Below are 24,754 nucleotides of genomic sequence, written 5' to 3'. Positions count from 1 at the left end.
ATTTATGAACAGTGAACAGTTATTGTAAACCCAACGAGCGGCCTGAGGATCACTTTTGTACAGCACAACATGCAACAAAAGGTCAGTCCAGGGCTAATCACCTCAGTAGCTAAAGTAGTAGATTTTAGCTCCTACAAATAGATTAGAAATACTTTTGTTTTTACTTTTGCACGGCACGTTTTAGGCGGATGCTTTACTGGCGTCCTTTGCACTGCTCTCATGTGGCGGTTAACAGCTGATAACGCCATCCCGACCGACAGCATTTTCGAGCAGCTCCACTGGAGCGGTTGGGGTTAAGTGCCTTGCTCAAGGTCACCTCAGTGGTGGTAATGATGGAGGGGCAAGCGCTACTTTTCACTTTCCCCACCCAGATTTATCCTGCCGGTCCGGGGGATTGAATTGGCGACCTTCCGGTCTCAAGCTCCTTCTCTAACCTTCACTGCCCCAAGAAGTCATTAATGACTTACTTCTTTAACTACAACTACAGATGTAATAGCTTATTAGAAAAGATATTGTAACTGTATTATTATTACCAAATAGAAATGATAAATTCCAGCTAACGGATTTGTCACAACCTGGCAACCAAAAATAATTTATATATATTATAATATTATTATTATATATATAATATATATATATATATCATATATATAATATTATTATATATATATTATTATAATTTATATATATTATAACTAACTGTTATATAAATCGTTTGTAGATTATTTACTAACCATTAATAAGCCCATTACTTACAACTTATTTAGCCCTTTATAAATGGTGCTAACAAACTAACAAACCGTCCACTTTTACAGCTGCCAGAAGCTAATGATCTTCAATTACTTTACATCCTTGTAGGCTGAAGAATTAGCCGGAGACTCCGAATTCCAGTCACTTTATCTTCTCCATCACCTCTAAATTTGAATATTAATTTAATGACAATTCAAACATATCCATGTTTTTATTTAGTTTGAGTGATTTTATCTGTTCACTGCTGCCATGTCTGAGGCTTGTCTGTAGCTAGTTGTGAAGATACATAATGTGGGAAATACCTGATAGTGATCTAACTGCGTGCTGCTGACTCGTCTGACAGCTCTCTGATTGAAGATATGTGTAGTTTTCTTCCTGACATCAGGCTGCTCGTCACACTGGGCGCGCTTTGCCAAGAACATCGCCTACTTTACTTCAGGGAGGCTGGAGAGAGAGAGAGAGAGAGAGGGAGAGAGAGAGGGAGAGGGAGAGAGGGGGAGTGAGGAGAGACAGTAATTTTTTCCTCTGGTCCTGAGGGGTCTCCTTCTCTATATAAGGCTCTGTGAGCTGCTCAGGAATCACACAGCTCCTGTGTGCTTCAGGATCACCGCCAACAAGCAGCAGCAGCAGCAGCAGGGTCCTCTCCTCTCCTCTCCTCTCCTCTCCTCTCCTCTCACAAGGGAATAATACAGATCTCCAGCCTGCAGAGGAAACTGATCCCAAATATTCAACAGGATACTGAAGTGAGAAAGATAAAGGTGAGACATTACATACATTTATTTGCAATGTTGTAGCTTTCAGGAGCGTTGTGGTGTGTATAGCAGGGTTTTACTGTACTATTTTAGTCTATTCTCAAGTTTCACCTCTTATTTTATAATGCACATCATCCTGCAAAAATAAGGAGATAAACAGTGTAGACAATACAACTTGGGACTGATATACTTTTTATGTAAATCAAGCTAAACCTTGTCTTCCTAAACTTATTTATTTTGTTCAGATTTGTTGATCTACTCAGCATGACAATATGAACTTATGACTATATTTGACCACTTCTATTATTATTGATATGTTCTGTGATGTTCTGTTTTAGCAGTTACCATATTTTTGTTTTACTCTATCTGCTTTTATTGTCTGATGTTCTGTTTTAACAGATACCATATCTTTTACTTTATTTATCTGCTTTTATTGTCTTGTGAGGCACTTTGTAACATCTGTTTTGAGAAGTGCTATATCAATACATTTATTATTATTATTATTATTATGACTGATAATTTCAGTTGTGGGTTACAAACCATGCCAGTGTGAACGTGTTGGCAAGACAATGTCATTCATTGTGAGTCTGAATCTCCACTGAGCAAATGTCAATGGGAGAGCAGTAGTAACCATGATGGGGGGAAAAAGTATATATACAGCCAGTAAGCTTATGAGCAAAATGGTAAAAAAAAAAAAATGGTATGCTATAAAAACCCAAACTTCACTTCAAATTTTAGACTTCTAGGGGAAAACCATTATGAAAAAGAAAACTTGGTGTAGTGCCAATCTTTTATATGGGCATGAAAAAAAAAAACCTGAGCAAGCATCTCTGAAAATGTATATAAATCAGACAATGTATATTGTGACGTGAGCTGTGTTTACATTGAGCCTCGTGGCGAGGCGGAGAGGAGGTCATCCCCTCTTCAGATCAGACACCAGAGGCAGAGAGGGCTCAGTTCCCGTTAGACAAGATGTGGATATGTACGTGTGTCTGTCTGTCTGTCTGTCACTCTGGTATAAAATTCATGAGAGCCATGAGAAGGGCCCAGACAGAGAAGCTGGTGGAGGTTCAGTGTGAAAAAAGAAGAAGGGTGTGGTGGTGTCTGAGCTGCCCGCTGGCTCACAGTGCCCAGAGCTGGCACAGCATGTTGACACAGAGCCGGTGCCAGACCTCAAGCTGCCTTTTCAGCCAGAGGGAGAGAGGTGAAGGGATTCAAGGATGAGAGCAACCAGTGCGAGAGCTAGAGCTTGGTTTATTTTGTCTTTCTTCTCTGATCACACTGACTGACTGCTCCTCTCTCTTTATAAAACTTAGTGACTTTGTGATGTTTGGTTTAGCTCTAATGTTGGACGTCATGCTTGTTGGCTGCCAGACGGAGGTCAGATGCACGGTCAGTTACACAGTATTGCCCCTGGATGTGTCAGGAATGCAGTATTTTGTGGTTCGGTAGCAGGGTGAAAGCTTGTCAACCTGAACTCAGGTCTCCCTCCTCAGTGTCCTGCCCTGCTGCTCAGTTTGGTTAGAAAAGAATCAGTCAGAAGACGAGGAGAGGCAGATTTATCAGTGTAACTTAAGGTGCAGCAAGGCCAAAGCAAATTCAGTGTTATATTTACGGATGAAGCTTAAAATGCTCTTTTTAACAGGTACTACTAAAGCTATATTATCACTGGGTAGAAAGACTCTTTGGAAGGGCTTTGACTAAAATGATGCTAATCAGAGAGTGAAGGTTAAAGAGTCCTGATTGCTCAAATTCATTTACACAGAGTTTATCTAACTAACTGATTGGTAACTTGTGCTACAGTTCATGTTATCTTTGTGTTCATGAGACAATAATTAAAGCTCTTTGACATAAAACAAAGGCATATCAAATGTTGCACACTATAAAATGTTGGGGTTGGCAAATATAAAGGGTCATTTACAGAATGATAATGTAACAATATGATGATGTCATGATATGTTGCACAATATGATAACAGTATCCTGAAGTAGTCAGTTCTAGGATGCACAATATATTGCAAGACGCTCATCTATGGTACCTCACAGAATCTGTGTAGAGAAAGAGGAAAACATAACCCTTACATTTAAATACCAATATAATTCACTCCAATACAACATCACTCACACAGCAGCCTAAAAAAATGACCAGACACATGAATTGTTAACACCTCAGTGTGAACAATAGCTGAACATGCAAAAAACTTCCCCAAGGGAATGGCTTATTGCAGGGCGGTTGAATTGGATTGCATCAGATTATATTAGTGTGCCTGATAAACTAGGAACATATTTTACGCAACAGCCACAAACCAGCAAACGGATGAACTGACAGAAAGCAGAACAGCTGAGAACAAAAAGTCCAGAGTTGAGGGAGGACTCTCAGTTTACTTTGCCTCAACATCAGAATGTGTCAGTATCAGTTACAACATAACACAATACAAGTGAAAGAATGAAGAATCATACATTTCCACACCAATATTTTATCCCTGCCACATTAAATTGACAACGTGGTTTTTAGTCAGTGACTCCTACATGAGTTTGGTAACCCGTACAGCTATATGTTGTAATCCTCACTCTGCTTTGTGGACTCACACAGCGGGGAAAGACTCATTAAATATTTCCTCCCTGCAGGTTGTGTCTGGGACTTCGCACACGATCCGCCCTCTACTGCAGTCTGAGAGTTCAACCCAGACAGCCAGAAAAAGTGTCAGAATGACCGGCGCTGCCATGACCTGGCTCCCCGTCCTCTTCCTCTTGCTGTTGTGCGTCAGGGACTCAGCTTCCCTCTTCCTGCCCGACTCCAACGAGCTCAGACAGCTGCTGAGCCGCTACGAGGAGGAAGCGGACCAGAACGGCAACGGCAACACATCTGGCAATAGGACCCGACGGGCCATCCGCTGGTCGGACCGCGAGGAGATCCTCCAGCTGCACAACAAGCTGAGGGGCGCCGTCTACCCCACTGCCTCCAACATGGAGTACATGGTGAGACATGGTCCCATCACCTCAATTCCCTATTTCGTTATCACTCTTAATTGAAAGTTATCACCTGTAATATCTGGCTTTACCTCACAAAGAATTTGAATGTGTCAGCAACCTCTGAAATGTGGCTGGTGATTAAAGTTTGCAGTAAAAAAAACAGCCTTTTCTCTCTGCTGGAAACATGCAGTCATGATGGCGAGCTGTTGCCAGCCTGCTGTGCGGCCCTTTTACAAGGAGGATAATAATCCTGACTCTTGTCATATACCTGCAAAACAGCTCACAGGAGAGCGAGGGAGGGAGGGAGGGAGGGCTGGGTCAAAGGTCGGCAGAGAGAATAAGGCTAGAAAAGGGAAAAATCATGGGACGACGTGGCACATGGATGGGTGAAGTAGGGTTAGGGATCATTGTTGAGAGTTGAGACACACAGGAGGTTATAGAAAACCACGAGGTCCATAAAGTTGAGAGCAGCAGTGGCGGCCTGTGTGTGTCTCTGTAGTGCGGTTATAGCCGGGAGAGGAAAGTGTCTGAAAATGTACTCTGCCCAGTGCTCTCTGAAATTCCAGCGAACAGGCTGCAGTGTGTGTGTTTGTGTTAGTGTATGGGTGTTTGGGGTTACAGTGGTGTCTGTGTGTGCATGTTTTAGCGACCACCAAAAGGCTGGAAATTTACTGAGGAGATGTGCTTTGAGGGGCCGTGCTGTATGCAGCAGTCCTCCCTCCCTTCGTAGCGCCCCATCCACGGTGGGAGTCAGGTGTCTTCTCCGCTTTCCAACCCTCCTCTCCACCGCTGTAAAGAAACCCACTCAGGAAATGTGGATAATTCAGCTGTGATTGCTGGAGATTTGTAGTGGACCAGGGCCAGGCGCCAGCCGCCCGACTCAAATGTCACCGTGAAAGGTTAATGTTGTACTTGTATCCAGCTCAGTTTCAGCTCACTGTGGAAGGAAGGAAGTGCAGGAGTTAGAGGCCTTGAACAAGTTGCGGTTAGGTATCTGCTGAGTCAGAACAAGATGTGGATTATAATGCTTTATATTGCAGCAGACGCAGCAGGTGGATGTCTTCCATATTGGTGTATAAAAGACGTTAACTTCTTGTGTTTTACTTTATGTGTGCAGGTTTGGGATGATGAATTGGAGCGGTCTGCCACTCATTGGGCAGAGCAGTGTCAGTGGGACCACGGACCTCAGGACCTGCTCATGTCTATCGGACAAAACCTGGCTGTTCACTGGGGAAGGTGAGATGAAATGACACAAACATAGTTTATGCATGAAAAACGTGATCTGTGTTTGCTTTGATTATTAATAACAGATGAAAATTAAATCAGATTTCATAAATACCATTGCCATTGTGTGGCCTGAGTATCATGATTTTTATTTGGTACCGAAATCAAACAATATCTTTTTGGAGAACATTTTTGAAGAATATAAATGTATCGGTACCACTTTCTGATATGACACCATTTATAAAGGGTTAATAAATCATTTGCTAATGCTTTATACATTAGTTACAAGACATTTATAAGTCCACAGTCCCTTTGACTGGTGTTTGTCCTTTTCAGTTGATATTACTGCAATTATATTATTAATGTTTGAAATCCAATAGTAAATGCTTAATAAGCTATTAATATATTCTAGTCTAGGCCCTTTGCAGCCCTTTTGCAGAAGGTGATATGAGGATGGGGAACATGGTAAACACCAAGGTCTGTTGAAGGAGGCTGGGTCACGCGTCATCAACGCGTCATATCTTTAGGAGTATGACACATGCGCAGTAAAATCTGGTCTGCCCTCGCCGAAATTGAGCCAATCGCAACGCACGATCGCAGCTTCAGTTACACTGCATATGTGTCATACCCCATGCCCCAAGGCCCATGTCCGCCCGTGTCCCAGCCTCCTTCCATAGGCCTTGGTAAACACAAAACCTGCTTAGCATCTGCAGGTTAGCATTTTCAGTATAACCCTGCTGTACCCATGTACAGCCTACATAGCAGACGGCATGGCTGTGGACTCTTAGTCTTGTTCACAACCTGGCAACCCAAAAGTTGTTCTTATAATGGCTTATTACTGAACATTAGCAAATATAAACACCTGATTGCAATTTGACTTGGCATCGGATACCAACTTTTGGTACTTGTCAGTTTTTGATGCTCGATGCTACATACAGATTTCGGTACCAAAAAAATAATAAATAATATTGGGTTATTCTGTCACGTCATCTGTCATCAACAGGTTATACAGACTTTTTATGTACTTATTTTTTCTTTATTATCGTAACTATTTTCTCAGCTATCAATGCTGCAAGAGGAAGTTGTTTCCTGTCAGGCTGTTACACCGTTTGTTGCTATACCACGAATATGTATGCAATCCACGTAATCGTGAACCAGGAAGTATAAAGAGCGAGAAACGCAGGATAGGGAGGGGTGAAAGGGTTTCGCCCAGGAGACTGGTATTCATAACCAGAAATCAACGTTGATTTATTTGTCTCCTACTGTAACCTCCGTACTTAAAGTTACGGCACTTTCGTAGTTATTTTAACCCAAACCACAATTTTTTTCTAAACCTAACGAAGTAGTTTATTTTGAAAAGACCATGCATGTAACAAGCAGAAATTGACCGTGTTGCTGGACATTCGTAGGAAAACAAAAAAAAAACCTTTTCGTAAGATACCATATGAACCGTTGTATGAGGATACGTCGTTCCTGTAAACTACAGTGATGAGTGCTGCTCCTTGAAACAAAATTAAATCTTGGTACATTGATACGTATGAAGAACAACCATGGATAGTGCTAGTCAGTGCTAGCGTATTAAGGTTGATGTTTGTGTGTGTCCGGGTAGACACCAGACACAGTAGACCTCTGTGCATGACAGTGTATGTCTATCGCAGCAGGTGCCCTTCCAGGAATCTGCTCCCATTCTCACAGGCCCATGTCCTCCCTCCCTATTCCCTTCTTTTCTTCCTGTGCCAGCAAACCCTGATGTGGAGTCCCTTTTTTCCACTCCCCCTCTACTCTCTCCATTTATAAGCTCAGCACTTTTCAATACCGTAAAAAGAGATGTTTATAACAAGAGCTTGAACAGATTTGTTGGGCTGTTGGAGCCATGTTTAGGTTTGCTCTGATTCAACTTGATTTGATTTCCCCTGTTATGGAGGGGTAGCAGACTGCCGTTCTGTATGCCAGGTCAAATTCAGACTCATCATTTGAGGCCTGAACGGAGGAGGAGGGGCAGGGAGGTTTGGGCAGGGAGGTTGGTTCACGCAGTGTTTCTCAAGTCTGGCCAAAGCACCTGGCAGCTCCTTCAGATATTTCCCTTTTGCCCCTGGTACCTGGATGGCCTGTGACTGAGCCTACTGTTGTCTGTCTGTGTGTGTCTGTGTGTGTCTGTGTGCGTCTACAGATACCGCTCTCCTGCCTACCATGTCCAGGCCTGGTACGATGAGGTGAAAGACTACACCTATCCCTACCCCCAGGAGTGCAATCCCTGGTGTCCAGACCGCTGCTCCGGGCCCATGTGCACCCATTACACCCAGGTGAGATGAATAAAAAAAAAAAAAAAACCAGGGCAGCTGAGTTCAGGAGAAGATTTTACGACAGAAAAAAAAAATAAGTTAAAGGGAAACTCCACTAATTTTACACATCACAGGCTGATTGCAAGTCAACAGCATATGTGAAAAAAAGTTGTATAAAACCTTTTGCGGCTCCAGAGGGAGCTGCATGAAGTCTGAGAAGCTGCCTCAAATTATATAGGGCTGCAATTTACAATTATTTTCATTGTCGATTAATCTGTTGATTATTTTCTTGATTAATGGATTAGTTGTTTGGTCTATAAAATGTCAGAAAGTGGTGAAAAATGTCGATCAGTGTTTCCCAAAGTCCAAGATGACGTCCTCAAATATCTTGTTTTGTCCACAACTCAAAGATATTCAGTTTGCTGTCATAGAGGAGTAAAGAAACCAGAAAATATTCACATTTAAGAAGCTGAAATCAGAGAATTTAGACTTCTTTCTTCTTAAAAAATTACTCAAACCGAATTAATTTAATAGTTGACAACTAATCGATTAATTGTTGCAGCTCTAAAATGATGTCACTTGAGTCAATGTCAGGGGGGGACTGAAGACAACAAGTTTGAAAATGACCTCTCTAGCCCGCTCCTCATCTCTGCTTGAGGCTAGCAGCAGCTCAAGGCTACATTAGCCGCTACTAGAATAACACCCCTGAATCTCCAACCGAACTGTCAGTGTTTGTGAAGCACTTGGCGGTAGGACTCCATGATTTTGAAAAAATATATAATCATATATATATAATAATATATTAATTTTGCAACTGCGATATGATTTGTGATATTGGAGGGAATGATCATTTTTATATCATTATTTCCATTTTTATTTCATATTGAAATGATTATGGTGTGATTTCTGCAGGTCTTCTTAAGTCTGTAGAATATGATGTGTAGGCCAGGACATCTCTGCAGCATCACAATATTTAATTTAAAATGGTATTTTTTACACACATTTCACCTTTAACAAATATTTCACCCTCCTGCTGAAAATTGCTGTAGGCCATATTGCGATTTCGATAAAATTTTGATCAACTGTGTAGCCCTACTTGGTGGTGAGTTATAAGCTTACACTTAATCTGATCAGTTACTGCAAGAAGCTGAAAAGTTTGGCACCCTGTGGTGCCATGTGGTAGGTGTCATTTTTAGGTTGAAATATATTTTTTCAACTTTCTTTTGAAGCATATACTGTAATGTCTGTTATACCGCATGCCTTCTTTTATCTATAACATGGAACATATGTCACTTGACAGGTGTTGCTGGGTTACGACATGTGGTGTGCACCCTGTAGGATATTTCAGTGTATTTATGGGCACAGTTGTAGAGGGACTGAGGGGTTAAGTGACAGGCATGGATATAGCAACTTGTAGACAGAGAAGGAGAAATAGAAAATCCGATGCAGGTAATGGACAGAAAGAAGAGTGGATGAGAAAATGAGATCAATCAAAAGGAAAAAAGAAATGTGTGAGCTGGCCACCTCTTTCCCTAGACTTTACTTTGTAGCTGCTGGGATGACTTTACAGAAACATCCAGACTCCTCCCGCTGCCCTCACCCTGAAACCTGATCACTGCCATCTGGTAGTCATTTCCAGACACAGCAGACACCCCTCACCGCTTGACCTGGATTCTTCCCGAAGATGCTGCAGAGAGGAGACGGTGCCAAATCTGAGCATCATCACCTTGTCTCTGTCCTTCATTTGCTGGAAGCGCTGATGTACCTGCAGTCCAGGCAGTCATACTCCATAACTAGCTCAGCAGATAAATGCTGGACCCTCAGGAGTTAGAGAGTACACTGAGCTGAACGACCCGCAGCACTCAGCACACATCAGTCTGTGTGCTGACTCACTGCTTCCAGTGGCTTCTAACTGTACCAGGAAACATTCCTGAGGAGGGAGAACGCACATGTTTCAGAGTTTGGGAGGAAAGTGAGGAGGAGTTATGGAACATGCTGTGTTGTATTCGCCGTCAAATGGCACTTCATTCATCTGTAACACCACTGCAGCAGCTTTCCGTTTAATTAGGCGTTTTATTTTACCTTGGACAGTTTTGAGCCTACGCTGACTTCTGTTTCTCCAGAGTTAAGATATTATGAGATACATTTTTCCACTTCTATCAGGAGGATTATGATCATGATTGTGTCACAGAGAGCAAACTGGGTTCACACATTATGTGCATCCGACTGGGGCAGAATAACAGACAGTCCCAGTGGCCCCATTAATCGTTGACTGCCAATCTAGTTGCTTCCTCTGGAATGACTAATTGACCAACCCTGCTATGTGTTCGTTCATTCAGCAGTTTTTCGTGCTAACTTTGGCCATTCTTTTATTACAGCTGGTCTGGGCAACCACTAGCCGAGTGGGCTGCGCTGTGCACGTGTGTTCGGTGATGAACGTGTGGGGAGAAACATGGGAGAACGCCGTTTACCTTGTGTGCAACTATTCCCCAAAGTAAGCTCAATATTCCTCCATGTTCCACTGTTCATCAACACCTCTTCTCTCTCTCTCTCTCTTGACTCCTGTTGATATTCTTTGTCCTTACAGTGCTGTCAAATGCTGCAGTGTGTGTCATTAGCTGCAGTGCAGATATGCAGCACGATACATTTGTAATGATATATTGGAGCCATTAAAATTCCTCCAGATGTCAGAATAGAAAAATAATAATGAAGCACGGGGAAAGAAAAATAAGAGCAGAGCAGGCGCTTGTTTTCCAGACAGCCCACAGGATGTAATTGCCTGAGAGACAACGAGGAGTGTTTTTTATTAGTTTGTGGGATTAATGACTATATTAGGAGTGTTGACCAAGGACAAAGAGTGCTGAAGTAATTACAAGGCCATGAGCCCAGTGACGCTAAAACTGATGATTAATTTCCACCTTAGTCAAGCTGTCCACTGTTCACTTCTGCAGGGGCAACTGGATCGGCGAGGCTCCGTACCAGAACGGCCGCCCTTGTTCCCAGTGCCCTCCCAGTTATGGAGGAGGATGTAGGAATAACCTGTGCTACAAAGGTGAGCAAACCCACATGGTTATCATTCAAAGATGTTAACATTAAAGATATTACCAATGCAGGGGCCAAAACATGCGTTTAGACTTTATTGTTTTTTATTATTTGTTTTGGCTGCACACGTTCTTTTGGTTAGTATCATTACTGTCACGTCACGTCACGTCACGTTAAGTCGAGTCAATTCATCTACTTTAGTTATTCCAGTTAGCCTAAGTCATTGCTTGTCATTCTTTTCATTTAAATAAACAACATAAACACATCTGGACTTATGGATTTCTTGGAACGAGTCACAGTGAGGAGCTTACTTAGCCTCTTAACGGCTTTTGATTGATAGTGTCTCTACAACCAACCTGAACTCAAATCTGTGTGTCCATCTGTAGACTCTCAGCGGTCAGAGACGGAGGACATGAATGAGGTGGAGAAGCCTCAGGTTCCAGTGCCACCTCGCACCACCGTCAAACCTGCCCTCAAACCTAAACCCTCTCCTCCAAAGAAACCAGCCCCAAAGCCCACCACACCCAGGACACCGTCTTCAGATACTCCTAGCAACACCTTTCTCGGTAGCTACAGGAATTATTAAAATATAACCATAAACTTTCATGTTTTGTAAATTTCCTCTTTACTAATTTTTTGTCTCGTTCTTGCAGCTCAAAACATTAAGTGTGAGACTAGACTGCGAGATAAGTGTAGAGGAGGAACCTGCAACAGGTCAGGTTATTTTTTCGGATGTGCATAAAATATGTCTTATTTATTCTGATTTTGATTTTGATTTTTTGACTTCCTCTCCAATATCAACTCACTCTTGTCTCCGTTTCATTTTCTGACTGCAGATATAATTGTCCTGCTAATTGTCTGAATAAGAAAGGGAAAGTTTGGGGAACTCTCTTTTACGATGTGGTGAGTGTCAAACATTAAACAAACATCTTGCATCATGCAATAATTCATACTGTAACTGCATATTTATAATGTTTTATTGTTTCAGCAATCAAGTATTTGCCGTGCTGCTATCCATTTTGGTGTCATTGACAACAACGGAGGAGTGATCGACGTCACAAGGATGGACAAGTTTCCATTCTTTGTGAGAGCCACTAAGAACGGCATCGAGTCCTCCAGGTAGATGTTTGGTCTAAATTCAATCACATACTGATTCAACATTTATGAAACACATTTCCCTGCTACTATGATTCACATTTCTCTGCTTCTATGATTCACATTTTGTGCAATTTAATTTTCTGAGAACCATTTGTGTTCCTGATTTCTAAGCACTACGATGTCTTTTACAGTAAATATAAACCGGGTAACGCCTTTGTGGTGGCCAAAGTTGAAGGTAAGTGAGCTTTTTAAGAAGAGCTTCAAGTCATGATTGCATGTAGATTCACACAGTCAACCAACACATATTGGGCATATTACTCTAAGTGTTTTCTCTTCTCTCTCTCTGTGACAGAAATGACTGCTGACTGCTACACCACAGTGGATGAAGTCTGCCCTTTCAAAAAGCCCTACTCAAACTGTCCAAGGTACCTCCTCACATCCACCATCTTATTATTCTCTAAAGCATGAGATAATTAGCCAATTAAAGGTTTGGCTTTACAGTAACTCCTCCTGTGGTGGGCACAGAAAATGACTCACTATATAGTAAAATACAATATATTACGAAATATATCTTAAAAGGAGTAGAGTACTGTACATTAATAAACACAGAAATATCCTTATATCTTCCTACAACCCTATTATACTGGGGTATAAACCATTAAAATATACAGCATATAGTGTTTATAAATGCTAAATAGGGGATGTTAAAGTGGCAATCTGTAAGATTTCAGTCCTGGTTGAGTTGGCGACACCCTGTTTACTGGTGGTAACAAAAATTCGGTTTAATACTAAAGGTCTCAGAATACTGGGGGCAGCAAAACAAACTATTGTTGTTTTAATAAAGAAGTCAGGCAATAATTGGCCTTTTTCCATCGTTCGGTGAGCAACCATGATCTGATTTTATGCTGCTCACGGCATGAGTCTGTGAACAGCGAAAGTGAAAGGTAGTTGGTTGCCTCGTAGTGCAGCCAACAGCTCACTGTGTTTGCTACTTCTTTTTTCATCACTCCTTTACAATATTTAAAACTGATCCTCTGTCAAAAAATGACAAAAATGACCTTGTTTTGTAGACACATTTTTGATGAATGATAGCGGCCAGTGTCAAGCTCACTGACAAACACGCTGTATTTCCTGTGACTACGTCATTAAAAAGTGTTTGTTTTCGTGTTTTGCAAGTTAAATGATTTTAATGTGAAGCTGCAGCAGTAGGAAATGTTGGGTTTGCATTAGCAGTAACTTCATACAGCAAGGGCCAATCACCATTGTGTTACCTCCTTTGGCAATAGATAGTGACTTAACAGACATTTATTTAAATGAAAATCTTTGAGATTATCACTTCAAGTAAAACAACAAAACACTGCAAATTCTTACTAACGTCCAATTTGTTTCTCAGAATGTTCTGTCCGGCCAACTGCAAGACTCAGCCTTCCTATTGGTCACCTGTGATTGGAAACAACATCTACACAGATGTAAGCAAAACAGTATTTTTGTATGTGCATGTTCTGAATGATCTTTTATCAGATCATGAAACACACCAGAGGTCCAGGTCCTCCAGTTCGGTGCTATTTCTTTTTATGTATGTTTGTGCTATTAGTTCAGACAGAAAGATAAAGATGTGTGAATCTACAGCATGGTTAAGTTAGAGTGACTTTGCAGGCTTTGTAATGCATGGCAGCTATGGAAAGCCATTGAATCACAGTATGAATATGGCTCATGGAGAATGGGAGTAATGGTGAGGTAAGCCAGAGACTGCCAGGGAAGTATTACGCAGCACGGGGCCTGATCACTCAGAGGCTTATTCACGGTTTATCTCGGGGCTAAGTGCTTGTGTCTCAGAGATAGGAGGTGAAAAGTGGTTTCCTCGTTGTAAAGTACCCTCCAGACTATTTATCACATGTACAGTTTGTAGGAATTCACGTCACTCTTGTTTCGGAGTCTTATTTTGGAGTTGCCAGTTCGCATAGGGTCAATGTGTTGTCTGTCTGGACACAGATCACAGTTTCCCAGATATCTTGAGCGTCTTACAACAGTCACAGAAAAAGGCAGCAGTGTGGCTCATAGCAAATGTGCCCAGGAATGTTTCGCAATCTCAGGCGCCCAAATGTGTTTCTACAGCGGTGTAGAAGCTGGATGTCGGTTAAACACGAGACATAAACCATCTGGTGAGAAATGTTGTAGGGGTGTATGGAGAGTGTGATCTGTGTTTAGACTAGAAACGAATGATTGATAAGAGCTTACGGTCTGTTGTTCTGGCTCAGACTGGGAAACAAATGCTTGCGTGTGTGTCTGTGAACTGCTGCCATATATTTTGTACTGTATTCGATAATAAAGGAATTACAAAGATATTCATGTCTTGAAAAAGTTGTTCAAGTATTTCTCCTCTTTGCCACACTTTCTCCTCACAGGGCTCCAGTATTTGTAAAGCAGCCATCCATGCCGGGGCACTCAGAGCAGACGGTGGGTTGGTGGATGTTCTGCCACTGGACAAGAGAAAGAGCTACGCTGGAGTCCTGAAAAATGGCATCCAGTCTGAGAGGTACTACTCAATTTTTTTGTCAACTGTTTTTACTGTAATTATCCTTCCCAGATGAGGATTGTTGCACAATAAGCACATAGATAAATGGATCAGGCACCGTGTCAAATAGTTGTAGGTTACGATAGTGACATTAGAGATAGAGTTCCAGAAATCTATATATTTTTAGATTTGGCTCCGAGTAGTCTGACTGTAGATTAGTTAAGAGAAGCTTTTTTTAATCTGAAAATGAGAACAACTATTCATGCTTCATTAACAAGCAACCATTTGGCAGCTGTGAAACGGCAAAGTCTCCTTAGATGTAATGAAAGCCATCAGTTAAGTATTAAAGCCTGGCAAAGTGTGGGAATTTGTTATTGCTAATAACACATGTACAAACACGTCTGCCACTGTTGCAGGTTGAGGTGTGCAACATGTAATCTGCTAAAGTCTCATAGGAGTCAGGTAGTACTGTATGTATGGTTTGGTGGTTGGGATCCCCGAATAATGTCATAATATTTTCCCAAGCCGCTAGCCACATGGTTTGGTTTGCAATAAACGGAGCAAGGTCTCCCAACCAGAATTATGCTGGAATTTATGCAATGTCAGCAAACTGACTGCATTAACAAGCATGGTAAAAATATAAAGTATCCCACCCTAACAGGTGCAACAAAGCTAACAGGAGAGTCAAGTCTGGACAAAAGTTAACCACACAGTCATGAGGAGAGGTCTAATTAGGCCAGATTGAGAACAGCTGTGTGGGTGGGCACTCAGTGTGAGAAATTTATGGTGCCTTCAAATGAAACTTGTGAACTCGTGTTTACAACGTGGGAAGTCGTGTACTCGATATGCTTGACGTTCAAGTGGTTACATTGTGAAGAACACCGCTGCTCGAAACGGCAATTATAACGTTACTGTCGGTGTCTAGAAGCCACAGAGGCTAACAAGTTCGCAAGCTAGCAAGTGGGTAACATAATGTAGGAAATACAAAGGCATAATGCCGTTGGGAATAGCAACATTTTCCTCAGACATATTATAAAATTATGAAGAAAAACAATATACGACTAAAATAACAGTATATTAACTTATTATGTACCGAAAAATGAACTTCCAAGGCCTCCGCCATTTCTGACAACATCAACAAACACGTCACAACTCGTGGACTCTGAGCTTTCAGAAAACTTTCCACTTACGAGGTTGTGAATATGACATGGAGGGGGGCGTTCATATGGACTCATCTAGTAAACATGGTAAACACGACCCCATTTGAAGGCACCATTAGCCTCATAATCAGACTTAATAGCCATTTTGTTTCATGGGGTACATTCAGCCTGACAATGTGTTCATGCTAGCCGATTTCCTGTTTTGTTTTGTTTTGTCTAACTAATCGTAGCGAGTGACAGATCTGCCATGCTAAAGTCATTCATAGATAACTCATAAGCTGCCGTAGCGGTTACTAAGAGCAGCTAACTCAACATCTTTCACGTTGATCAAAGAAATATGTTGATTTTAGAGTTGTTGTTTCTGTATGTCGACTTACGACTGCTTGTACAGCTACGTCAATCTCATCTATGCTTTTTGCCACTTGTCTGTCGCTATTTTTAACAAATGTATCTAGTTAGCTAGCTACGTATATAATCCTGCCTATTAAAACCCAGTCAGTTTTTCTAACCGAGGTAAACAGCCTTCAATGGACACAACACCAAACCTGTTTAAATTGCTGAACAAATTTGAGACGTGTGCGGCAAATCAGAAAGTCTGGAACTAGATCTTTAGGTTTAACTATGTTCACAATAATCATGCACGTTAAAACTGAATTTTATGTCGGAGGTTATATGTAAATACAGAATAATATTTATCTTCAATGCTTTGCTCGGTGCGGGGTTTAATATTTGACCAATGGGAGTGTGGTAAAGAAAACCTTGAGACACACAATTGAAATGAAAACATGGAGCTTGTAGTAAAATTGGACAAGTAAATTTGACAAGAGAATCTCAAATATGCCTGAGAAAGGTGTTTTTATTCACTGCAGCCTACCTTGATTTATGTCTCCTGTAATACTGCATGTAGTGGGCTCCCTGCATGCACACCATGTTTCTCACATCACTTTCATGGCTGTGGCCGGCTCCAGCGGACTACGCTCAGGCGAGGAAGCCCTTGTGGGCAGTTGTGCTGGCATGTGGGGTTGTAAGAGTAATGGTGTGGTTTGGTGTGTGGATGGGCCACACATGGGATCTTTGCTTACTTTACTCAGGCATTTCAATTGAGTGTGCAAAGTGCTGAATGGCCAAAATAATCCAAGTCTGACTACTATGAAATCTAATGCAGAGCTGTAAAGGCCCCGCTCAGGGCACTGGGATAGGAGGTCAATAAACGGCTGAGGGAGAGGCCGTGCCATGTGCCAACATCATGGCAGGGAGGGCAGTTTGGACTGGACTCTGCTGCTGGGGAAGTAATCACAACCTATCTGATTACTCGGGGATGGAAATGCTGTCAGCCACTTAGTCAGAGCTTCCCTTTACGGACAATTATCTGTGATCTGATACCAATCACACAGGCCTATCATGGTTATTGATCATGGCACAGCTTCAAGGTCTCTCCACCAATGAACTAATTATAAAATCATCTAGTTTAACACATGTGGTAGCTGGAAAAGGTCAGACGGTAACAATGAGTCATACTGCCAACGTGCCATTTCCAAAGATGCTGTGTGAACACCAGGATTGGGTACTTTTTAATGGCGGCTGGGAGGAGTTGGACAATACTAAAGAGCAGACTTCCAAGTATCACAAAAACAAACAAAGATGTATTTATTTGACTTAAAGGCAATTTGCTTGTCACAGGGAGTACTACTCTGCCTGTGAACATAATAACAAAATGTCTTCTGTGGCTCCAACGGGAGCTTTCTAAAGTCTGAGGGGCGAATTCACAAATGCATGCATTTGGCACAAAATTGTCCCATTTCTATGCAAATGAGCCTCATTGCAAAAACAGTCCAGTTCACAAAGATCAGCGCACACAGCTACAGTGAAATTATTAGTGTCTTCAGAGAGTTGGTGGTAACTGAAGCGCATTTATAAGGGGTGTCACGCCCAGACTTCATGCCGTCTTCTTTTACAGATGTGTGCGTTTGAAAACGCCAACAGCCCAGACAGACTGGGATATTAAATCCTAAATACGGTTTCTCTCCGTCACGTTTAAATACCTTGCCTGAAGTTTTGAGGAATGCCTCTGCACCTCATCTGTCAAGACCTGTAGCTCAAGGTCTGGAAATTAAATTTTTTCTTTTTGCCGTTGTTCTGCCTACTGTGTTCTTGGCGCAAAGGCAACATTTATACTTTGCCACATGGATAATTGCAATAACACCCAAAACAGGGCAAATTGCACTCAGCTGCAAAACTTAAAGGGCATGTTTGTGCTGTAATATCAATACCGTGATATCTTAAATCGGAAGTTGAGGCGGGGGAAAGATAGATGCACAATTTATGGTGCCATCCATTCTAGGGATGTCACAATACCAGAATTTTTTTATATTGTATTTAGTATATTGCTGTGAAAACATCTCAAACAACCGGATTCATTCAAGTTTCTCACCAAAAACTAAATTTTACAAGAATACATTTGAACACATCATGATGACGTTAGAATTTACCTTCGTCCTCATTTTTACTGAATAGAGTCTGATCATAATGTCAATCAGTGGCACCTCCCGTTTTTAAATCGGCAGGACGAGAGCTAGTTAACGTTAGCTGTTAGCACCCGGTAAGCAGCTCAGTACTGCACAGAGCTAACAGCTAACGTTAACTAGCTTTCTCAACACAGATTTGTTGTTAACAATGTAGCTTTATCAGGGAAAAAATAGGGTGCGTCCCTATTAATAGTGAGTTTAATGCGTCCCAAATACATTTTCTGTCGTCCCCTGGATGACCGGACGCTCTCAGTCTTGAGCCCCGACAGTACCTGCGGTACTGTAGAAAAATGATTACCATCACGTTTTCAAAATGTTGGTATTGTACAACTATTTGACCTGGTGCCTGATACCAATATTTTGGCATGAAGTATCGGTTGTCGTGACATCCCTCGTCCTTTTTTTGTAAATTCGCCCGTCAGAGTTTAGATGATCTAAGATCTAAGAAAGCTACTATTGACTGATTTCTCACAATTCCCCCGACTTTATGGAAGTTACATACTAAATCACCCTGTGTTGCATCTGCATTAGTGGTCGCCAAATGTAACATCTCACTCACTCACTCACTCATCTTCAACCGCTTATCTGGGGTCGGGTCGCTAGGGTAAGAGCTCCAGCAGGGGACCCCAAACTTCCCTTTCCCGGGCCACATTAACCAGCTCTGACTGGGGGATCCCGAGGTGTTCCCAGGCCAGTGTGGAGATATAATCTCTCCACCTAGTCCTGGGTCTTCCCCGAGGCCTCCTCCCAGCTGGTCATGCCTGGAACACCCAGGAGGCATCCTTACTAGATGCCCGAACAACCTCAGCTGGCTCCTTTCAACGCAAAGGAGCAGCGGCTCTACTCCGAGTCCCTCACGGATGACTGAGCTTCTCACCCTATCTCTAAGGGAGACGCCAGCCACCCTCCTGAGGAAAACCATTTCGGCCACTTGTACCCGCGATCTAGTTCTTTCGGTCATGGCGCCACATGTAACATGTTTTCTGTTTCGCCTGTTTGCAGCAAGAGCAACACAGAGGGAGGCTCTTTCCGGGTCTTTGCTGTGAGGGAGTGAGACGTCAGATCAGAAGTCCAGAGACCAGCAGAGTCACCTCAGCTTCTCTTGAAGAGCAGGAAGTGCCCACAGGTTGGATACCACGGCTGTTCATCTGTCTCTGTGCCTTCGGTGGAAACAGCGTCCCAGCAGATTGACACGTTTCCCTCTTTGTTCATAAACAATAGCCACCCAGTAAAAGTTGTCGTCCAATATTTTGATGGACCTTTATTTTTCCTCAACTTTTAACTCCAGATATAGATATTTCTACGTACTTAATCTGTGAATACAGAATGTGTTTATATATTATGATGCATTGAACAGCTGGTGCTGCAAGTTTTGAGTTAGACAAGAAAGTATTATGTTTACATTGATGCTCTTATTACAAATTCAAATTGGTTTTGGAATGTATACGGATCACACTGTATTAATTCATTGTGTACAGAATATATGATATTTTGTTTGTTTTAAAAATGGAGTACCATATATTAACATTTTTATGTCTATTCTGATTTTATATTTTATATTTGATTGCCTTTTTCTGCTCACCTGGATAATCTTTGCTTGTTGCTCTTGAGGATTTAGCCTGTGAAAAAGTCTAAATTGTATTTATAAGTTAAGTGGCGTGCTCATTGGGAGTGAGGATGTTTTGTTGGCTTGGTAGACCAGGACTCTGATGCAAAAGGAGAGGAAACAGTGTGGTAAAAGGAAGTGTATGCGGGCAGCAGGCACTGCTGTACATAGATTATGTTTCCCTGGTGTCACGTTTAGTGCCAGACATGTGGAGGTGGTTTAGTGAAGGTGTTACATTGCTAAGTTCACTGTGTGTAGTATAGGATAGCTAGTGCAGATGGCTCCTCTGAATGATGTATTAAATAACAATCACAGACAGTAGTGATGTTAAAGATAACAAGCAGTCATTTTTTATTTATTATTGCTTAGCTTTCCTCATTTCCTCATCTCTCTTGTTTCTGTAAGATTTATAAAAATGCTAAATTTGCCCTTCCCCCCCACATTAAGACAGATGAATGTGTCATATGTTTCAGGTATGGACAGTTTTATATGTCGGGACTAGACCAAATCTTGAGTTGTCTGAATATGTTAAATACAATTTACACTATTCAGTGTGGGCAGGATACGAACCCCTGTAATGTATATCGCTATACTGGATCGAGGCACTGTTGCCATTGGTAACGGCCTGATTTGAATACTTTTCTTAAACCAATGCCTCATTTTATTGAATTTCAGCTTTTTCTTGACTTAAGCCTTTTAACTACGCAGAAAAAAAATACATTTTAGCATAGTTAGCATCTCTCATGTACCAATGAAACACATGTAAAGTCCAATTTGTGCCTCAGGATGGGGGGCTTCCAGTTGTACCATTAAGCCTTGTCATTCTATCTGTTTGTTTCCTTGAGGATACAAAACATGCTAACAGAGACAAAGTAAAAGACAAGGCTGTAAAAACATCACAAATATGTGGCCAAGAAAAGAATAATTTTTATCTCTTTATTCTACCTCAGTCCTATCGCTACGCTAGGTATTTAAGTCTTTTCTATATGGGAATTATAAAATTATGGGAACTGTAAATACTATGATTTTTCTGTTTTTGAATAATCCTTAATGCAGTAAGATATAATTAAAATGTGTGAATTTGTTTTAATTGTCTTGTTTTTATACAGTTGTAGGATGGGTTCTATATATTTTTTGCACATTTTGAAAATAAAGTATGACTTACAAATGCACCTGTTTCTGTTTCTGTTTCAGTAAAAGACGTGTCCAATGAGTACATGATTATTTTGTGTATTTTGCACATACTTGAGGCCGTAGTGGCATTTTGAGATGAGGAAAAATCTACAGATTGTTTTGATTAAGGGTTGGTATAGTGTTTGACGGTTCTATTGTACTTCAGTTATGTTGTACTGATTAATAGGAACTGCCCCGTCCTGTTACTCTCACCTAAATGAGGTTATAATTTAAAGGATCATGAAACGTCAAGAGTCATTTTTAATTGTCATCCAAAGTAACAAACATATGTCTAAAATAACTCCCAAATACATATGTATATTACTGTATCCTCAGGGTAGTGAGTGACAAAATATGAGAATATAACTGTTATATGATCTCACAACTTCATTAAATCTACAGCGCTTCCAGCTAAAATCTGTACGTGATGCATTATGAATGAAATTTAGAGACGGGCCACCCAGGATTTGTCCGTTATCTTTGGACGAACATCACTGACCATGTTCATGAACTGGCTCTGCTTCTTGTGGACACACACATGCCAAGTGAAGTGGAACAATAAATTGAAGCAATCGCTTTTACTCAAGGACCACATACATAATCTGCCAATATGACTCTAGTTTATAGTGGAAGGATTTCAGAAGAAAGAAAGAAACTCTGTGGAGTCGACTACATTTTCACAACCTTGTAATTTCCCATTTCACACTCCGGGCTGAAATTCTCATTCGTCACTTAACAGATGTTAATGACAAGCTCACTGAGATGATAAGATCGCTGTATATGCCGTTAATAAATAGCAGAGAGACATCCAGAGCTAATAATTCTTCATACCTCCAGGGCTTTTGTCAGAGGCACATGTTCAGTATCAGTTAAGCCCTAGTTGGACAGGGCCCTGGCCACTTTACTGATAAACAGCTGCAACTGGCTCGTGTGATGACTATTTTACTCCCATTGTCAAAGGAGATAAAGATTTGTACTCGGCCTCTAAATCTCCAGACTCCTCAGAGAAAAAAGCTCAGCGGCTCAGTCCAACTTTCTTGTCCTTAAACGTGCGTTGCACAACATATTGTATTGGTTTTATAACAACTGCATCACACAAGACTCAAGTAGTAGTAAAGTTTTATTTGTCTTTTTATATTATTGTCATTAAAGTGTATGAAGTGTCAAAACTTTTTGGCTGCACTGGTGAACTTGATCCATCACTTTAAAAGTCGATAATCATTGCAGGTCTATCAAAAGATGATAGTAATGTGGATAAATCACCACATCTATCTATCATAAAGGATATAGAAGTAATTGGGATCCGGTGTCTGAGGCTCCACCACATGGATTTTAGAGAAGAAAATGCCCCTTCATCATCTCTGTTGTACGATAAAGAGTGCAACACTACGGCTTCATCGACCAGCTGCCACGTGTAAAGAGTTTAAAGGGAAGGATGCTAAAGCACTGTGTCTGGCAGATGTTTAGCGAGCAGTGGTTTTCAAGCATTTCTGCAGCTTTTTCATTTGTTATTATTATTATTATTATTATTATTATTATTATTATTATTATCATTATTATTATTATTATTATTATTATTATTATTATTATTAGGTCAGAGTGCATTGGGACATCTTTGACTTACCCTTGCATGAATTGCTGAGCTGCAGGGCACCACATAAATGAGAAAGTCAGTATTTCAGTGTTTCACTATATCTTTGTATATTTTATATATATATATATTTAATTATTATTATTTATATCTACATACAGAGCGGGTCTTCTTCACGGATCCGGCCGCCATGTTTCCAGCCCGTTCTTATTCCCAGGGCGTCAAATACCGATGCTTTGTAACGGCCGTCGGCGTTCGATTCTGCCGCACAAGGAACCCTTTAGCGTTGGTATGAGACGCTGGGCTTTCCATTAACTACAATGTAAACCCATCTGCGTCAACAGTAAACGCTCAGGGAAAGTGCTGTGGTGATGTAGTTTAAAGAGAGAAATAGACACACTCCAGGCGGGTGGGAGGGGAGGAGGATGAGTCCGACAAGGCTTTCATCCAGGAGACCGTTGTTCGTGTCCTGTGCGTTATGTTACACTTTTCAGCTGTTCGTTCGTGTCCCGTGTTCACAATGTCAAGTAATATTTTCACTGTAAAAGCGTCGTCACTTTAAGCCCAACCATGATGTTTTTTTCTAAAACCTAACTAAGTTGTTTTGTGTCCCAACCCTAAGCAAGTGTTTTTGTATAATTCACAACAGTAAGCACGTGCTTACTGTAAATAAAAAGTGACACAGAGGGGTCTGACAAAGCGTCAGTATGTGGCAAGTTGGGATGAGAACGTGTTGATGTTTCTACAGTAAACCAGAATGGACAAACCAAACACTGGCTCTAGATAGGGCCATTCATGTTTTCACGTCGGCCACCGTAGTTCTTCTGCACGCTTGGCACATGGGAGAAGTTTCAGTTGGTTGCTGCAACCTCACCACTAGATGCCGCCAGATCTTACACACTGCACCTTTAAAGGAACCTTTAATTCACGTCATGTTTGAGCCATGAATTGACAAGAAATGTGATCTAGCTTTGAATTCTCTACTTAAAGTGGCAGTAGGCAGTATATTTTTAGCATCATTGGACAAAAATTCCATCATAACCTTTCAGCATATTGTAATTCAAGTGTTCTGAGAGTAAACTAGACTCCTGCACCTCCTCATGGCTCTGTTTTCAGGCTTTAAAAAATCTACTTTGACCAATCACAGGCCACTTCAGAGAGAGCGTTCCTATTGGCTGTGCTCCGGTCATGTGAGCGGTGCGTGGTAGTACCCGAGAGGTCTCATCATGGCTGCCGGGTCACAAACGTTCTCATTTTACAGCTAAACCGTGCACTACAAGATAATTCTGAAAACATTTGAGGTGAGAAATAGGCATTAATAGGCATGTGCAATTTTTATTTTTGTATTCCCAATTAAATATTGGGAAATTTATTAATGAGGTTTTGAAAGAGAGCACAAGAGCTTATTGCAGTATCTTGATCATTGGACAGAAATAAGTTGCAGAAATGATATGATTGTGATATTTTTCTGGTCGGAGAGGCCTTATAGTGCAGCACATGTTGGCCAGCTTGTGCACCATCTTCCAAAACAGGCGAAGCAGAGATGTGGCTGATGTTGTTATGACAGGACTTCATCTGGCCTGCTTGTTCATCATAAGAATGTGGTAAGATTTACAAAAGGATGATAGATGCTTTACCAAAGCCATTTATCTAAAAGGAGCATTTGAAGTGTATTTGGAATTGATTAAAATGTCTACTAACATCATTTTACTCAATATTTCTTTGTGATCTAAAGGTTATAGTGCAGATGTTAGGTTTCTGACTCAGTAGGCAACACTTTTTTGATATTATTGGGCAAAAATTCCTTAATAACCTTTCAGCATATTGCAATTCAAGTGCTCTGAGAGATAACTAGACTTCTGCACCTCCTCATGGCTCTGTTTTCAGGCTAGCCCGTGATGGAAGACTTTGGCCAATCACAGGTCATTTCAGAGAGAGAGCGTTCCTGTTGGCTGTGCTCCGGCTGGTGGGCGGTGCTTGGTATTTCCTCAACTTGATCTCAACATGGCTTCCGGGTCACAAACTTTCTCATTTTATAGCTAAACAGTACACTACAAGATGTTT

The 24,754-nt window shown here is 41.3% G+C and overlaps 1 protein-coding gene across 1 annotated transcript; it reads left to right on the top strand.

Moving 5' to 3' along the window:
* The first annotated feature begins 1,246 nt into the window (after positions 1-1,246).
* On the top strand, positions 1,247-21,096 carry crispld2 (cysteine-rich secretory protein LCCL domain containing 2). The gene is made up of 15 exons (XM_074617809.1): positions 1,247-1,508; positions 4,130-4,480; positions 5,592-5,710; positions 7,869-8,001; positions 10,359-10,474; positions 10,932-11,032; positions 11,409-11,588; positions 11,676-11,736; positions 11,859-11,925; positions 12,011-12,141; positions 12,312-12,355; positions 12,473-12,545; positions 13,514-13,589; positions 14,526-14,656; positions 19,323-21,096. The coding sequence occupies exons 2-15, from the start codon at positions 4,211-4,213 to the stop codon at positions 19,372-19,374; spliced, it is 1,554 nt and encodes a 517-aa protein (XP_074473910.1). The 5' UTR covers positions 1,247-1,508; positions 4,130-4,210; the 3' UTR covers positions 19,375-21,096.
* The last annotated feature ends 3,658 nt before the right edge of the window (positions 21,097-24,754 follow it).

The sequence above is a fragment of the Sebastes fasciatus genome, chromosome 2 (assembly GCF_043250625.1).
Source record: "Sebastes fasciatus isolate fSebFas1 chromosome 2, fSebFas1.pri, whole genome shotgun sequence".
In the NCBI taxonomy this organism is placed as follows: domain Eukaryota; kingdom Metazoa; phylum Chordata; class Actinopteri; order Perciformes; family Sebastidae; genus Sebastes; species Sebastes fasciatus.
The sequence above is the reverse complement of the archived record's forward strand: the minus strand, read 5'-3'. Positions and strand labels throughout refer to the sequence as shown.

Excerpts from the sequence above, each read along its gene's own strand:
- crispld2 (XM_074617809.1), top strand. The coding sequence starts at position 4,211 with ATGACCGGCGCTGCCATGACCTGGCTCCCCGTCCTCTTCCTCTTGCTG. Across the intron at positions 4,481-5,591 it reads CCTCCAACATGGAGTACATG|GTTTGGGATGATGAATTGGA; the intron begins GTGAGACATGGT and ends TTATGTGTGCAG. Across the intron at positions 10,475-10,931 it reads GTGTGCAACTATTCCCCAAA|GGGCAACTGGATCGGCGAGG; the intron begins GTAAGCTCAATA and ends TCACTTCTGCAG.